The sequence below is a fragment of the Hirundo rustica genome, chromosome 3, assembly GCF_015227805.2.
Source record: "Hirundo rustica isolate bHirRus1 chromosome 3, bHirRus1.pri.v3, whole genome shotgun sequence".
Taxonomy (NCBI): Eukaryota; Metazoa; Chordata; class Aves; order Passeriformes; family Hirundinidae; genus Hirundo; species Hirundo rustica.
The window spans coordinates 11,579,552-11,597,688 of NC_053452.1; the positions used below are offsets into that span (position 1 = coordinate 11,579,552).

At 43.3% G+C, this 18,137-nt stretch overlaps 1 protein-coding gene across 3 annotated transcripts in view; it reads left to right on the forward strand.

Annotated features, from left to right (window-relative positions):
- The window catches only part of RTN4 (reticulon 4), a 41,487-nt gene that overhangs the window by 737 nt on the left and 22,613 nt on the right, over positions 1-18,137 (forward strand). Inside the window, exons 2-3 of one of the 3 annotated variants that reach the window (XM_040060771.1) lie at positions 13,237-13,293; positions 14,092-16,533. The exons of 1 other annotated variant lie outside the window; for it this stretch is intronic. In XM_040060771.1, coding sequence (XP_039916705.1) covers positions 13,237-13,293; positions 14,092-16,533 — 2,499 coding nt within the window. The remainder of the gene's footprint in view (positions 1-13,236; positions 13,294-14,091; positions 16,534-18,137) is intronic. One more of the 3 variants, XM_040060773.1, reaches the window with a different exon arrangement.

The following is an 18,137-nucleotide window of genomic DNA, read 5'->3' on the forward strand; positions in this document are numbered from 1 at the left end:
CTCATGCTGGAGAAAGGGCTCCCCCTCCTTTTTTTTTTTTTTTTTTTTTTTTTTTTTTTTTTTTTTTTTTTGTAATTTCTTCTCTTTCCCTCCTCCTCCTCTCTGTGTTATGCTAATGGCGGGAGGGCGAAGCGCCGCCCCGGCCGCCGCCTCGCACATGGGCCGCCCGGGGGCGAGGTTGCCGCCGCCGCCGCCTGGCAACAGCCGCGTCGCGGGGAGAGCGGGGGATGAGCCCGGGGTAGCGGCCGAGTCCAGAGCGACCGGCCGTGTCCGGGATACCGGCTGAGCGCCGCGGGGACGGCCCTGCCCGTGGTACCGGCCGAGTCCCGAGGGACCGGCCGCGACGTCTTCGCGGGTGCGGCCGGTTCTCTCCAGGCGCAGAGTCCTCCCCTCGCCGCATTGTCCCGGGCACGGTTCCCTCCGGGGCGGCCCGGCACTGCGGGTTTGGGCGTGGGAGCGCGGGGGAGGAGGGAAACATAAGATACTTGTAATCTTACTCATGTTTAACACAGCGCCTGGAGGGAGGGGCGAGGCGAGGGACTGCGGAGCCGCCGGCCCTCCACCTGGCCGGCACAGCCTTGCGTGGGGACGCCGCGCCCCGGCCGCGGACTGCGAGGCTGAGCCCCCGGGAGGGAACCGGTGACCTAGGGAGGAATGTGTGGCAGCACAAAGGGAGACCAGGCTGCTCGCTGCTCTAGGTGTGGCAGTCCTGGAGAAGAATGTCAGCCCTCGCGTCCTGGATGGCCGCGGCTTAGCCACGGCTGTCACCTAGGGCTTCTCCAAGGCGTCGCCCCGTAATGTGGGGGTTCGCCGGACCACAGGGCTATGGCGCGGAGGGCGTCACCCCCCCAACAATTGCTGGTGCTGCCCGACTGCCAGAGCCTTTCTCAGGTCTGTTCCGGGAGCCGACCCGCATGACTAATGCCTTGCATGCGGATTGCGAGTGTGCTTTGGCTCCACTTCTCCTTCATTCAGAGTACAAGAGCTGACGTGAGGCCACTGAAACGGTGAAAAGGAACGAATTCAAGTGCCTTGAGATCATCATGGTGTGTGCTTATCCTCGTTGCTGTTGTGGTGTTGGTATGTTGTAAAGATGCAGGATTTCAGTAATAACTAAACACCACAGTAAGAGGGGGCATGATACTCAAGATATAATTAAAAAAAAAGAGCTGTTAAAACATGAATTTAGTTTTATACGGGGGAGTTTCACAATGCATTTTATTTGCACGTGTGACAGGACTTTATAGCTACTTGTGCTGTTGCCTTTTACGAAGCCTGCTTTGTTTTATTCTTCTGGAAGCTCTCTGTATAGCAGTATGCCAAGGAGATTTGTTTGTTTGTTTGTTTCAACCGTTTGGAGGACAGATGATGACAAAAGCTTGCAACAGACTGAAGAGGAGGGATTCTATATGATGGATGAACAGAATTTTTTCTAGGCGTGTTCTCTGAGTTGAGCTCTGGATGGTTTTAACAGAACTGAATGGAAGAAATAGGATCTACCAAATCATGTCGTTTTGACAAGGAGTGATGAAAGTGTGTTTTCTGGAAGTGTTTTTGTTTTTCTCTGACCCCTGAAGGATAAGGCAAAAAGAGCACAGTAATTCCTGAAATAGTTCTGTGTTAGAGACCTAACTGTGAGAATTGCGTAGTATAGCTGAGATGTGGCATCAAAGAGTTATTTTAATTTGTCGGTGATGATTAATTTAGGGCTCTGAAGTAAGGACTGGCATCTGGGGGAGGCCTGGTTTCCAAAGACAAGGTGTTGTAACACAATGCTCATCTAATGATGAGTGGAAATATTAGAAGCTCAGTACTTGAAACTCCTAGATGAGAGAAAATTATGTTGATAAAAGCACTGCCAGATTATCTCAGGAGTACTTTGGCCTTCTCAGATGCAGGAGCACTTAGTTTCCAACATGTTAAATATCCATTTAAACATCAATTATTTGTTAGTTTTGCATTTAGCAGTGGGTGTTAAAACTGTCTGGGTTAAGATATTTGGCTTGGCTTCAAATGAGTTCACTTTCAGTCATGCTGGGAGACTGGCAAAATGAATTTGCTGCCTGCAACTGGTGGCAGGGTGACCATGGCAGGGACAGCCCCGTGGCCCTGTGGTTTGCTCTCTGCAGAGTTCTGGTTTCACTTACTTTGAGCTCTGCTGTTTGAATTTAAGGTATAACTGAAGAATTACAATTCACAATCTAGAAACTTTGGGGAAAAAAAAAAACCAAACCAAACCTCTTCATATTTGAACTCTAATGCTTTGATTTATGAGGATTTGAGGCAAATAACTGAAATTCTGTTTCCAGGAGGAGGAGAATATGGCCTGTTGCAAGTATGCAGAGAATAGTAGAGCTTCTTTTATCTGCAACAATTGGCCACGGTGCTGCCTTTTGGCAGTGGAACAATAGCAAAAATGTATTGCCTGCTTGGTGGCGCATTGAAATGGATTTTATGTATATATGAAGGTGTTTTTTAAAAAGAAAACCTTTGTAATTTTTTTAGTTACACACTTAAGAGTATTCAGTATCATTGTGACATAATTATATGTGATGCAAGTCTCTGGCAGGGTAACAGCAGCCTACCTTCTGAAGAGCTAATATAAATATTTGCAGGAAGAGAAAACAAGCAGGAGCTCTGCAGACAAACTTAGGTTCTCCTGAGCAATTTCTGTACTTGCTGTTTTGTGAGTAGCAGAAACTGCAGTTCTGGAGAGATTACTGCTTAAATCTTTTGATTATCTGAATTTATATAGGATGCAAAAAAAAAAAAAAGTTTGAGGTAGTTATATATGGTCAAAGTAATACCCCCCATTTTTTTTGGCTAGCTGCCCAAAGTAACAATAACCAGTGTACTGTGATGAGTAGATACCACTTTGCTTCTTCAAGCCCTAGATCCTGCAGCAAAAGGAGGGTCATATATCACTTTCCTGGAAGAGACTGATGTGTTCTGAAGTTAAACTGCACTTACCAGAAGCCTGTACACAAAATCCACCAGACTGGCCCCAGGCCAGCATGCAGAGAGAATAAAGATGTTTCCTTGTGTGTCTGTTGCCTTCAGCTGACCTGGGTTAAATACATATGCAAACGTTGTGAAGGGCCAGTTTATTAGTTAGCCTTGCTTTTCCATGTGATTGTATAAGATTTTTTCTTTAATTCGTCCATGTTGAGGAGAGGTTTCAGGAAGGTTTGCCAGACAGTGTCAAGCAGAGGTCAGCAGAGCTGCCCAGAGCTGAGCCCAGCTGCAGGAGGTGCTGAATAAATGCAGATCTGTACTTGCTTCTGCTCACCCCAGTGAGTGAACCCTTGACCCTGCACATCCTGCATTTGCATTTTATACAAATTCTAAACAGCGTATTTGCTCCTCAGATCTTTTTCTCTTGTGCTGCTGTGTCTGCATGGATTCCTCCAGAGGAGTTGTGTGCATTTTAAGGACAGGATGCAGCATGACTTGGAAAAAACAGACATGTCCTTGAATGCTATCACTGGTGACTTTCATTTGCACCCTTCGTTTACTAAAATATATACCCACTGATCTTCAGTGTTTCTCTGAGTTGCAAGATGCTTTCTTCTCCCAAGTATAGTCAGCAAGGCTCTAAGGGAGGTGTTCATAACCTGGGTTATCTAACTTAAAAAAAAAAAAAAATCAAATCACATTCTAATTTCTGTTGTAAAGAGGAGAATAATCAGCAATTTGACTGGTAGAGTAAACCTTCATTTTCATATTTCATGTTCCCATCTTGGTGAATTCAACCAAGGATCATTTCTTTTATTCAGTTTTATTCGTTGTCATGTGCAGTGTCTAGCACTGTGGCCTGCTTCTGTAACTGAGCTGGTGCAAGAGTTTCAGGAGCCAAACAGCCCTGTCTTCTGCTAAGCAGAAGTGTGTGCAAGGGTAGTTCTGCCAAGTTCGATGGTATGTTTGCTTTGTGTGTGTATCCCTGGACTTGCTCTCCAGGATAAAACCACACAGCTTCCACCTACCCTATAATGACGTAGCCCTCAGGGAAGATTTGAATTGCACTGGGTGTTTTCCCCTTGGAGATGAAATCCTACAAACCACAAGTTAGACGACGGTAAAGAGCCACTCTTTGTTTGCCCTCTTTCCCCCTCCTCCCAGTCTGTACTTAAGAGCGTGGCTTTGGAGTGACCACTGCCTTGTCCATCTTGTTGCAGACCACTGGTGGCCACAGGATCTTATCTCACAGACAACCACAAACAGCAGCACTCATGGAAGTTGAGGGGAGTGTTCAGGCTTCACGGTCAGAGGTTTTCTCAAAGTTGCTGGGAAAGCAGATGTTGTTTTCATTTTCCTTCCTCTTCCTCCAGTGCCCAGGATTTTGGAGAGCACTCAGTCCTGGCCTACTTATCAGGAAGCATTTAGGCATCGGTCTTCTTAACCCTGGAGCTCAGTGTTCCCATGCAGATGGAATTCTGGGGGGCTCTGGTGGTGGCCACACAGTTTTGAGGGGATTTCGAGGTTTTCTCTGCCTGTTTCCATGTCTGTCCTGCCACACCCAGCTGCTTGATGGCTCTCCTCCGATCCGCCTGGCCTTTGTGTGCTGGGAAGGAACAAAGAGTGGTTAACCTTCAACTGGAGCACTTGGCATGCTGGAGTTACATTTCTTTATTTTCTGCTAATATTTTGACAGAAGCTTCTTTTTTATTTTTTTTTTAATTTGTGCTGGCAGGTTTCTATAGTAACTATGAAACTCAGAAAAATTAGCAAAGCATAGTTCAATCTGAAATGTCCTATGGGTTCTAGTTTGGAGGCAAGGAAATAGTTCTTGGTCTTTTATTGGCTAGAAAATCGAAAGCAACTTGGAGCTTACAGGTGAATTGTCTTGAGATATTCAGAAATGTTTATACGTGAAGGTGGAGGAAAACTGTGTAACTATCAAGCTGCTTTAGAAATGGAAGAAGAAAAAGAGCTATTATTATTGCCAAGTAAAAATAGTAAACTGTGAGACCTCAATAGAAAACTAATGTTTTAATGCAGTTTTTAAAAAATTTCTTTGTTTATGATCTAAAATAGAAATTGCTCCTGTGTATGCTTTGGAAACACTGCATAATATTTTCTATTTATTCTGCAGTCTCAGTTTTTACAGCAGCATAGGACAGCCAGCACTGAGATCCTGCACGCCAGACAGATGACACGTGCTTGGTGGATGGCTTTTTAAATTGGTATTTCCATCAATAAGAACTATTACAACAGCAATAAAATAGTGGCCTTATTAATAGTCACAAAGTCTGGGAAAATCAAGTTATCTCAGTAGAATGGAAAAAATCTGCTGCTAACTGTAGCTGTCAAAATATGAAGATTTTAGGTTAGGTTAGATTTTCTGATTTTAAATTACTGCTTTTCCCCATGATTTTAATAGGTTTGTCTCAGTTTGTTGCTTTCTGATGTATAAAGAAAGAAAGCTTTTAATTTTATGTCCTCTCTCAATGTAGAAGCATTGGGAATACCAGTGTGACTCTCCATGGTTTTGCTGGAAGACTTGCTTTGTGTCTGAGAAGACACTCCCAGCTTCTACTGGCAGCTTTTTAATGAACAGGGCAGTCATGTCATCAACTTCATCAGCTAGGGAGAATATGTTAGTGAAGATGTCTTCAAACAAGACACAAGACTGTGATAAATGTAAACTTTCCTGCTGCCAGTTAAAAATGTTCTCGGTCGATCAAAATCCTCCGGCTTGTGCAGTCAGCACTGGTTTGTGACAGCTTTCCTTGAACGCTGCTGTCCCCTCTTTTCTGACAGGAGAGAAAATTCCTTAATGCCTGTCATTCTGTGTCCCCTGTGTGTGGCAAGGAAAGCAGTGCCAAGGAAAACAGACGAAAGAGCATGTGTGAGGCCTTGCAAAGCAGCTTGGAGCTCAGAACAGAAAGGAACAAGTGAGGAGAAAAATGTCACTGGTGGCAGAGAGGCTCCTTCTTTCGTGGGCTTCAGCCAGGTCTGCTGGGGATACCTTCAGCATGCTTGGAGGGATGGATTTAGAGCACTTTAAACCCAAGTTTTCCTTAAAAGACCACACTGTTAGACAAGAAAATTGTGTTTTCCCTGTCTGTGTATTCTGTTTTAAATGACAAAAAAATGAAATGGTTGGGCAAAACATTTCATTGACCAAAATGGTTGTGCTGTTGCTACCTGATCCCCTCGGTTGTTAGGAGGATATCAAGACTCTGAATCTCCACACTGCTTTTTCCCTTTATTTAAGGGTATTCTGCAGATGCTAATGGCTACGCCGAGTCCATGGTTTTGCTCCCTGTTTTTCATATCTTATCCTTCAGACATCTTACGCACCGATTTGTTTTTATTTTGCAGACTGTAAGCTCTTGTGTCAGAGGCTTGTCACACAAGGTAATGTGTTGGGAAGAGATGCCAAAAGAAATCAGTAGCATCTCGTCTCCATTCTTTAAAGATTATTTTAGCTAATAAATACATTCCTCAATGATAAGACATCTAAATACTGCTTAATTTGTTTAATTGTGGAGAAAGCAGGGAAAAATCCATCTGTACAAATCAGTGAAAGGGAATCTTATGATTGGTATAATCTCTAAAATTAAATTGGATAATGTCTGCATAATGATAGGATTTGCATGGCTCTTTAGACCTCCTGCTTTTGAATAAGTTCTGATGTAATTAGTATATTTTTCTGCTTTGTGGCACTGCCAGAACTCAAATTTCTTTTCGTTTTTTTCAATTTATCATTGAAGAGTCTGGTCGTAAGGAAGAGTTACTTAGTTTTAGTTTTTAGAGGAATTATTTAGTATTTTTTTGGTTACAAATGTTGCCGAAGACTGAGTGCTTGGGTTTAAAGCTGTGTCTAGCTGGACACATGTGTTTGCACTTGGCTAGATTGTTTCTTTTTGCTTCTCTTTAATCAAATGTGTTGAAACATTATAAATTGGTGGCTATAAATGCAGAATCTGGGCATGTACATATTTTTTTGATTGTGAAAATTAATTTTCAGCTTTGCTATTAATTTAATTTGATTTACGTATTAAATATAGTTGTGATTGCGAAGTGAATATTTCAGGCCATCCGAGGTGGGCTGTGGACAGTTGGGGTTAATTGTAGCCACCTGACTTCAGTAAAGGAAGGCTTTGCCCAGCCCCTAATGCTAATTTGGGCGATAAAGCAGAATTTCTGTGATGGGGCACTTGGCACAGCCGAGGTGTGTGGTACTGAGCTGTGCCATGTACCCCTGAGCTTTGGGTCGTGCTCAGGAGCAGAACAGTTTTCCCTTTCTTCCTGAGAGGGTTTGATTTCCTCGCGGCCAGCTCCTGTGGATTGCTGGCCTGGGATAGGTTTGTGCCTCCTCCTTCTGGGAATTCTGTGTGGACTTGGTGGGAGAGGAGTGAGAATTTCTTTGGAGCTGAACTGGGAGCTGAACTTTTTTCTTTGTTCGTTTAGTCCTGCTAACAAAAGATGCCCGATAAATTCCTGTCCCTGCTCTGAGGGGATGGGGTGACGCTCAGCTGATGAGGGACTTCTAGCAGAAAGTGGCACAGCAGAACCACTCTCTGAAATGCTTTGGATCCTGTCCCTGGTGTTACTCATCGAAATGGTGGCAAGAGTGAGGTGAGGGCGGCAGCCGTGGCTGAAGTATTTACCAGCCTTTTAGAAGAAACATCCTCGTGGTGGGCCCTTAATTCGTCAGCCTGGGAATTGTAACCGGGAGCGTCGTGATAGAGCCGGGATTAATGAATCTTCCCTGTGTCCCTCCCTCTGTTCGTGCTTTGGCTGGCACTTGGGTATTGCAGGGGAGTGGAGCTGCCTTTCTTTTCACTAAATAGCTGATCAAAAGGAGAAGAAATGGCACATAGCTCACCTCTGTCGCGGTGCTTTCCCCGTCTCTCTGTTGCTGGGCAGCTTGCCTCAAGTGGAGCTATTTTAAAAGAGGAGAAGCTGTGAAACTGGACCATGTAAAAATTATTAAACAAAACAAACAAAAACTTGCCTAAACCAGTTTGGTTAAAGGTTTCTGCTTAGACAACAAGAAAATGTTACTTGCTGGAGTCCTGTTTGCAGTAACAGACTGTTTTAAAAAGCTCGTTTTGGACTTGTTTTGTTCACGAACTTCAAGTAGTGCAGAACAACTCTCCCTGCAGGTGATGCATTATTCCACTTTGCAGTAATTGCCATGAAGGCCTGAAATGACCTACAGCTGGGCTTGGTAATGACCAAAGGTCTTGGCTCCTTTTGTGATCCCAGCTGTGATGCCCTCAGGATGTCTAAAATGGAGCTCCTTTTCCCCCCTTTAATCTTCAACAACCTTCATCTTCTGTAGCAGCTTGCGCTTTCCTCCCGAGATTTCTAAATAGTTTCCTAAACTGGAAATTTCTCTTTAAAAACTTAGACCTGTAACTAAAAAGAACCAAATGAAGAAAAGTAATTGTTTGCTGTGGCTCTGCAGCCTGAACTAATGATGTGAAAATGTGCTATTAATAGCTGATGTTCTTAATCTTGAATAGTTTAAATATCTGGTGAAATTTAGAACAATTGCATCGTAACAGGATATGATTTAAATTGAGTTTGTGTAGGCAGCTGCTTTTCTCAGGAAATTCTTGTGAAGTTGTGTGCCCTTGTTTTGTAATGCAGTAGGAAATTAGGCATCCAAGAACTTGAAATAATTGACTTTTAAATGGCCACGTGTTGCTAAACAGCTTGAGACAGGAATGCTGCTGGGGCAGCCTCCACTGTGGGCACATGAACGACTTGGTGCATTGAAGGATCAATTCCTCTTTCATATCTGCCCTGGGGGCGTTGCTGCAAATGGAACTTTTACAGGACGTGCGAGTCCTGTCACATATGCCATTCCTTGGAGTATTAATTTTACTCTGTTTTCCTTTATTGTTAAATATTTATGTTAACAGGAGAGGCCTTTCACAATGTCCCACCGTGGGAGGTCTGTAAGGTAAAAGCAGTCCCTGGCCTCTTAGTTTGGTATCTTGCTCATTTCCTAAGCTTGCAAAGGTGAAATGGATTCTTAGAGACTCCATTTTTGCTAATTTTATTTTAAGACTAGCATGCATTTTTCCAGCAAACTAATGCAGGAAGTGGTTTTTAAGCTCTGAAGGCTGAAGCCGCCATCTAGCAGCCTAATGCAGTCTCCTGCCAAAGCTAAACTGGGCATCAGGTGACGTTTGCTCCGTGTTTCTGTGCGTTTTGTCTGTTTTAATGCTGAACTCATGCACAAAAATAAGGAGAGCACCAGAACAATAAAGCCACTTTAGCACAGTCCTGCTGCTGCTGATTGGAAGGAGGCACATGGGAGCAGATGGAAGGGTCCTTCACAAATCCAGCGTTGAGGGATAGGAATTGTTCTGGTGCAGTTCTTAATTTCTCTGACTAGACTGAAGTCCTCTGCTTTCGTTTGGCAAGTGTGTTTTGTGGGAAGGAAAAAGGCTCTTTTCTCATAAATTGCTTTTCTTGGAATTGTCAGTTTACTACTTAATTTTAAAGATTTTTCTCTGAAAATCTTTGCAGATAACGTTAATTTCGTTAGTTGTGTGAGAAATCTCCATTTATTTCTCTACTTTTTATCTGAATTTTTTGTATTTAAATGTTAAGTTTTATACTGGTAATGTCAGCATCTTGAAGCATCAGCAGCTAGTGGGAAATCAGCAAAAATTAACATGAGGGTTTAAAATTACATGCCTTTGTCATGCTGGTGTCAGGGTTCTTTATTTTTAAACATAACTGCAATCTGATTCAAACTGCAATCTGATTCTCTTTGGGGGACATTATTTTTTAGCTGAAATCATAAAGCAGTTTTAAAAGATGAGACTCCATGCTAATAAAAGAAGCAAAAGGGCTATTTTTTTTTTTTTAATTGTTTTGTTTGGGTGGATTTTTTTTTTTTTTTTTTTTTTTTTTTTTTTTTTTTTTTAGGAATATTTAATTTGCAAAAATCCTTGGTAAAATTTACAGAATGTTTCTGGTTAAAAACAGGAATGCAGTCAGACAGGCTGAGTCTCTAAAGTTCTCTTTAAAAGCCATCAGTTGGAGTGCTTCAGTAACTCATATAAAGTAGTACCACTCATAAATAAGAGGTCAGCTTTTATCTTGGCTGCAATGCTGAAAGTAATGCATCATTATGGATTTTTGGCTGAAAAAATTTGGAGTAAGAATTCTTTTTCATGGAGATTGTGTTCATTTTGAGGTCTCGTTCTTCTATGTTTCATGAAACAAAATCTGTCTTCTGATGGAAGTGTTAACTGAGCAGTTCATCTTACTGAAGGAGTTTTAGTTAGGATTTGTAAAGTGTTACGGTTTGTTGTTATGATTTGTAAGATCACTTAGATTTTTTTCTGGTGTATATTTGGTTGAAGCTTTGTTGTAGTGAAACTCACTTTGTATGTCAGTTAAGGTGTTTTGAATATCTACTTTTGCTTGAAAATATTGTCACTCAGTGCTTGATGCATTCTGAAGTTTTTCTACTTGGTTCTGTTGTGTTGTTTGGGTGTTTGTTTTTGTCACCTAATTTCTGCCATTGAGATGCAAATAGGAAAAACCATACCTGGTGATGGATCCTAGAAGTGTCCTACTTACTTACCTTACCCACAGAGCTGTGCTTCTGAGAGGTTTCAGCTTCTATTTGGGCGGTGGGGATTCTTCAGCAGTGTCACTGTTGGAAAAAATCCCTTTCACCGTGTCACTTCAATTCCACTCTGCAAAGAGTGGTGGTTCAGTCAGCACCGATGCTGATGGGGAGTTGTTCTACTCCATTTTCCCTGCTTGCCTTGGGGTGTTACACAGGACCCACAAGGGCAGGAAAAAGCCCTCCCTTGTATCTTTTTCCTTTCAGCAAGAAAAATGCCTTTCTGATGTGGGTGGAGGGAGGGTGGGTGGTTCTCCTTGGCTGGTTAGGAAACACTGCTTTTATGTGATCCCTTTTCACACTCCAGCCTTGTGTGGAAAATAAAGTTTGGGTGTGGACATAATATCCTTCCATTAAGAGAACTTGGGAATTCAGTGGCTGGCATAGTGATTTTATGGTTCTGTGTTGGGTAAATGGAAGCCAGACCTCAGAAGGCATTTTTGCCCTGTGCTGTCTTAAGGAAACACTGAAAAATGAGAGCCCATGCTCTTAAACCCAGTGCCCTTCCCCAAAAACTGAAACCTCTCTCTTTGGGGCTGGAAAACGTTCAGAAGATTTTAAATGTGGAATTTTTTGATACAGGTTGCAGTTGGCCTTTGGACAGGAAGGGAGCTGCCCCTTTCAGGGATGACTTGTGTGTTTTCCCCTTCCCCTCCTTGCACCCCAGTGGACTCTTCTGTGCTTGCCCTTCTTCCTGCATTTCCAGCACCTCCTCTCCACTTTGGTGTTGGTTTCCCTGTAAGGTCCTTTTCTGTTGGGCTGTCAGGGTCTCTGTTCACAATCTTGTCCCATCAGGTCCATCCTGCTTTTTCTCCTGCTCCAAAGCACAGACATACATCTGGGTTGTGCTGCTCTGGAGGAGGGAGGGTGTGTGGTTTCAGGAAAGGTCTGGGCTGAGGAGCAGTGTCTGCTTGTGGAAAGGATCCTGGTGAGCCAGGGGACATGGAGGCAAGAAGCTCCTGGAATGAAGGGCCTGTAGTGGTAGTTGGTGTAGCAGTTCCGTGACTCTGGGTCACGTACCCATCAGTTGTCCTCCAGTGTGGTTTTCATCCTTAAAAGCTTTGCAACCATTGAACTGTGACACCGCTTTAATGTGCTCTAAATTTGGAATTGAGGTTTCTCTCTATATGGCCCTTAATCGAAAAATGTAATTTTTAGAAAACTGAGCAGAAATCCCTTTGGCCCAGCAGGAATTGAGGACCATTCTGAATTCCAAGTCCTACACTCAGCTTTATTTCTTACTCTCTTTTCTGTCATCTTCAGATGATACTTCTAATCCACAAAATACAGCAGGAGATAAATGTTCTGTGAAACAAACCAGATCAACTGTATATTGTGACAGGAAATATAGGTTGTGAGGAGACTTGATTTTTGGAACACTGCTGGTGGGATGAACTTGAATACACCACATAGGTCATGGGTGTCTGCAAGTGGCATTGCTTCTTCACAAGTTGTGGTTTAGTGCCAAAACACAGCTTAGCTTAATGCCTTGCCTGACTGTGTTATTATGTATGTGCTGCTGCAACTACCATATTTCTCACTTCTTGCCTTTCATCTTTTCAAATCACTTGCTTCTATTATTTTTTGCTAATAATAATAATAAAAGCCAAAAATATCCTCACCTCTTTTCCAGTACTTTATTCTGTCCAGGCAAATAGCAAAATTAAAGATTGCTGGTGTCTGTACTGAGAATAAAAATCTGATTCAAGTGCTTTAATATAATTTTTAGCTCTGCTAATGCAGTTGATGTAAATTGCAAATATTCTTTAACAGCCTCAATTTGAAAACTTTATGCACTTCTCAGAATGAAATAAATTTACCTAAATAGCAGTATTCTCAGATCAGTGTAAAGCCAACAAGCCATGATGGACCTGGCAAAAAAACCGCTGCTGACACAGAAATCCAGAGGAAGACTGGTTTTGCTTTGCCTATTTCCTTATGATGGCTGGTACTGCAGCTTTGAGTGGAAATTGAAGAACTGGGTTTGTCTTGGGAGGTATTGGGCTTAAAGCAAACTCAGCAAAGCCAACTACACTCTTTGGATCATGCCAAAAAAGGCTTTAAAAATAATGGCTTCTGCTGGGGGCTTGTCTTTATAATACTAAAAAGAATAGAATAAAGACATAAAGCAGATAGTATGGCCTAGTACGGCTGTGCCTGAAGAGTGCTGTGTTTGTTGGGTGTTTCAGAGTTTGCTTTAGTCATACGAACTTTCCCTGGTGTTTGGTTGAGTTTGTTGGGACTGCTCTCACACAAGAGTGGGGATGTGAGGAGACCTTGGGTGGGGAGAGCTGAGTAAGGACCACGTGCCACTGGCAATGGCAGGTGTCGCTGCCCAGTGGTGTGCACAGTCACGGAATGGAAATAAGAGCAGCTGCCAAGGTGTGTCTCTCCCTATGGTTGGTCACTGGCTTGGAGGGTGGAGATCCCTCAATAAAGATCCCATTGTGAATGGGGAAATCTGGGTGTTGACTCTCCCAAATCACCTGCCTCTGATGATGGTGTTCTCTGGATCTCTTGGGTGTTGGCTGTGGATCTATTGGGTTTACTGGGAATTGACTTCCTCGTGTGCTTTCTCCCCTCTTCGGCCTGGTCCTTCCTTCTGCTGAGGTTATTTGTTTGTTTTTCAGATGAGACCCTTTTTGCTCTTCCTGCTACATCTGCGCCTCTGATGCACTCCTCTGCAGGCAAGTTCTTTCTGCTCCCCTTTGTCTGAGTACCTCCTGCCTTTCTGACCTCATTAACCCTCTCCCTCTACTCTGCCTCTACTAAAAGTCAGCATGGGTCCAAGAATAGCCTCTGTCACATTTTTCAGTGTTGACTTTTTGGTTGATCTATTCCAGATTTTAATACTCATTCATTTGTAAACTGTTTCATAAACAAGATACAGGCATCTGTGAATTCTTGGACCCTTGATGTAGGAGAGAAGTTGATACTGTTAACGGTTTAACACATCAGAGCATAGTTGCTTTACTGATTTGGCAGAAAGATTTAATCTATAGTAACTTTCTGCAGTATTTTAAAGAAGTAAAATTTGCACCTGTAGTATTGATTTAGTGGTTTTTATTACGTACACCATCCACAAATTCCCATTTTATAAAAGGTGTCAAAAAAAGACTTTGCTGGCACACGTTTGTGTAATATGTTTATGCCCAGGCGTCCATACACCCCCTTTCTCTGTCTCCCCTTGCCACCCTCCTTTTCTGGCTTTGTTAATATTGCCCCCTGTACTTGTCTGGCATCTTCAGCTTTACTGAGATCTTTGCACTGCATAAAGTTGCTGCTTCTTAAGCCTCTTGCTCACTTCTCTCCTAGAAGTGATGTAGAATAGCTTTAAGTGATAGTGTGTATTAATGGCTCATAGTATCCATGCTAGACCTTGAAAGAGCCTTTTAGTAGCTAAAATCATGTGAACCTGTTGAAAGTTTGCACTGACTTTGACAGCACTTGCATTCTCTAACTTTCCTTTCTATCCACGGTCACAGAAAAAGTTATGGACTTGCAGGAGCAGCCAGGTAGCACTAAGTCGCTTGGTCAAGAGGATTTTACTGCAGTCCCGCTTGATCCTGCTCCTTCTCTTCCCTCCTTCTCTCCTCTCTCAGCTGATCCCTTTAAAGAGCACACAGCCTTTGGTACCCTCTCAGATGGATTTTCTGCAAGAGGTACTTACAAAGAAAGCTCCAGTGAGGTTTATAAAGAACCAATGAAAAATGCCAGAAACCCCTTTCTTGCAGAGGGAAATGATAAAGACATTACAGAGATTAAATACTCACAACCCCCATTTGCTAAAGAAGAAGCAGCCATTTTATCTCCAGCTAAAGAAAAAACACAGCTAGAGGGCCCTGGAGAATCACCTAACCTAGAGAAAATGCCTGCACAGCAGCTGAAAATGTCTCCAGAATCTCCCCAAGATTTATTTGAAAGAAATGAGGAAGATCTTTTCTATAACAAAGACAAGTACAGAGGAGGTAGTGATCATGGTGAAAAAGGGGTGCTGAAAGAAGACCCTCTTAGAAGGGAAGAATATGCAGACTTCAAACCATTTGAGCCAATATGGGAAGTAAAAGGTGCTAGTCATGGACTGAGCAGCATGAGAGAGGATGTTGGAAGTAAGATAGATGCCAAGCTGGAGAGCAGTTTGGATGACAAATATGGTGTGGGTAAGCTGAGTGTGCAGAAGGATTACGAAAGAGAGAGCGAAGGCAGTGCTGAAGAGCACTCCTTCCCAAGCACCCCAGAAGCTGGAAAAGAACCTTCACAGACTTACATCACTTGTACTAAATTTGACTCCTCTCCAAGTCCTGGTGGTAACAAAGGTAAATCTCTTTCTCCACTTGAGGAAGGCACTTCAGAAAATAAAACTGACGATGAGAAAAAAATTGCAGAACTGAAAGCTCAGACGGGCCCAGAACAAGGTAATTTTGCTGCTGGAGCAGCTGGGCAGGAAGGACAGGGAGCTGACCCTGCTAAAGCACAGGGGGTCCCGCCAGTGCCACCTGACAGCGCTGCGAGCATGCCCGAGGGTCTCACTCCTGATCTGGTGCAGGAGGCGTACGAGATGCACGATGCAGGCTGCACAAAGCTGGCTTATGAAACTAAGATCGATTTAGTGCAAACCTCTGAGGTGGTGCAGGAGACTCTGAAACCCGTGGCACAAATCTGCCCCTCCTTTGAAGGCTCGGAAGCTGCTCCATCGCCGATATTGCCGGATATTGTTATGGAAGCCCCGCTAAGCAGCAGCACTGCTGGGGCAGAAACATCTGCTGTGCAGCTGGAAGCTTCCCCACTAGAAACGTTTATGCCCACTGCCAAGTATGAGAATGTAAAAGAGGCTGAAAAACCTCCTGTGTACCAAGAGGCAGTGAATGTACCACTGACACAGGCCCAGGAAGCAAAGGAGACATTGGCATTTAAACAACCTGCTGGTGAGAGTAGCACCACTCCTGAAGATCTGGAGACTCCTTATATATCTATTGCATGTGACTTAATTAAGGGAACAAAGGTCTCTGGTGAATCTCCTTCTCCATCTTTCACAGAGTACTCAAAGGCACCGGTAACAGAAAGCATTTCTCAGGATGTGCTTGAAGACAAGGAGCTAGATGGAACCCTGTCTCCACAGTTTGGAAAAGCTGGCCTGTTTAATAGCCAGATGATATCTGACTTTGCTGAGGAAGCAAGTGAAGATCCATCTCTCCTCCTAAAAAGTAAATCCACTGAGGGTGTTGCAGCTGATGAAGAACATGAGGAAGGACTGGTGGATTCAGTAGCTGCCACGGGCAAGCCTTATCTGGAGTCATTCCAACCTGAGCTGGACTCTTCCAAAATTGTTGCTGCTCTACCATCTGAGCCAATACCTGCAAAAATAGCCAAGGCAGATAAGATTCCTCTTCAAATGGAAGAGCTGGATGCTTTGGCTTATTCAGCTGATGTATCTGTTGTTATGGAACCAAAACCAGGAGATGACAAAGCTCTCTCACCCATGGAGTCTTCCCCAGTCTCAGTGGAAGAAGACTTTGTGATGTTAGGTCATCCTAAAACTGTTCCTGAATTTGTGATGGAAGCCACTGACCGAGAAATAATGCACAAAGATGAAGGTGAAGACATCAGTAAAGTGATCCAGGGTGAGAAGAGGCAGTTGCCTTGCCCAGAACTGCCCTGTGATCTGTCTGTGAAGAATGTAGAAGTAAAAGCTAAGGAAGATACCAATGCCTTGAAAAAGTCTTTGGAGGCTGTGGACAGAGAAGTGCCTGAAGTATCCACTATGTCCTTACCAGCCACAGATACCTCACCTTTATCTGCTGAAAAAGAGATAGTCAGTGTAATAAAACCAGGAGATTTTGAGAAGGAAGCTGAGAAAGAAGCTGCTTCTGTTAAAGAAAAGAAAAAACCTACTGCTGTATTTTCAGCAAAGCTGAATAAGTCTTCAGGTAATCTGTATATGCTGTCTTGCAGTTTGCTGATCTGCATAATTCTTTAGCTAAACTTAAAAGCATGTCTTGACTTACTCTTTTTAAATCACTTTCTGTAAACTTCTCTGTAGGCCAAGGGTAACAGAAAATGTCAGTGCCTGCACTTGTACCTTTTTCATATTCTGATTGCTTTAGTACCTTTTTTCTGTTTATCAGGGATGGACTCAGCATCTCCAGGTTTCTCCTCCAGCTCTGCTGCTCGTGGTCTGTTGATGCAGAAATAAGTGACTCTCACTGCAGGCCCTTCCGTGGTTGTCCACTGGGCATGGGGTGGCCTCCCGAACTCTGAATCTGGGATGCTGTGTGCACATGATTTGAAGAGGCATTTCTTCCTTTTCATTAACAGTTCAGACATCAGACTGTAAAACTCAGGAGAATACCCCTGCTGCTCCTGTATATGCCTGGAATCCGGAAAACAGCCTGTGCATCTCCAGCCTGTGTTAGATCAAGGCCGATGGTTTAAACCAAGTGGTGAACATAAGGGAGCTTAGCATGCAGGTTACTGAAAAAATGGTCATTAAGAAGTTGAGTTCTGCAAACACTAAATTTGGTTTATGTACAACACAGGTATTAATTTCTGTTTCTCTTTTCAGGTGGGGCTTGCACTTCAGTGTAGTTAATTTTTCTTACCGTAATGTGCAGTTACAGTAGCAGGAAGTCATATTCTTTCCTCTAAATTGAACATCTCATGAATTTCCAGCTTATTGTAGACTAGAGGAGTACGTTGCTTTTTGATATTGCAGCACTCTGCTGCTACTTAAGCTTTGATCAGAAGCAATCACACCATAAAAACAGCTACTGCAGAAAGCACAGTGCTCTAAATAGAAAAGCAGGAGTTAGTTTGACTCAGCAGCAGTACTGTATTTATGCAGTAGTTGCAGCCTACAGTTCATAAAATAGGATCACAGAGTACCCTGAGCTGGAAGGGAATAGCAGGTGTATGTTGAAGTGAACATCAGTGTTGGTGCAATTGAAGTAAGTTTGGGAAATTAAGGTAGAAGATACATTTTTTTTATATTTATCTTTGCCATTTTTCCTGTCTCACCTCTATACCTACAGGTAAGGCTGAAAGAAGAGAGTTTTGCTTTTCCCTTGGGGTAAAACTTTATTGGTAACCTGCACTGCTAAAACTCTTCGTGTGTCTATGTGTTCTGTGAAGGCTCCTCAGGCTTCCAGCAGATAGAACTGTTTAGAGAGCAGCTGTGTGTCTTGGACTTCATGTCAAGGGGTTAATTGGCTTAGAGCTCAGACTACTTTAAAAAAAAAACAAGCCAAAAACAAAACCACTGCACCTAATATAAGACCTTTTGTGTTAGATTTTTTTTTTAAAGGGAGACCTTTGCAGAGGGTCTTTAATCATTGCATGGATGTAGCAAGCTGGGGATGGCAAGTCCCTGCCTGGGGAAGGCAGCCCCTCACTATGGCTCTGAGGAAGTCACAGCTGCTGCTCTTCCATCTGTGGGAAGCTGCCACAGAGGCTGCAGAGAGCCAGCTGCCGGGGCAGAGAGGAGGAGCTGAGCAGTGTCATCGCTCTCCCGTGGGCCAGTGCAGGGACAGGGCCC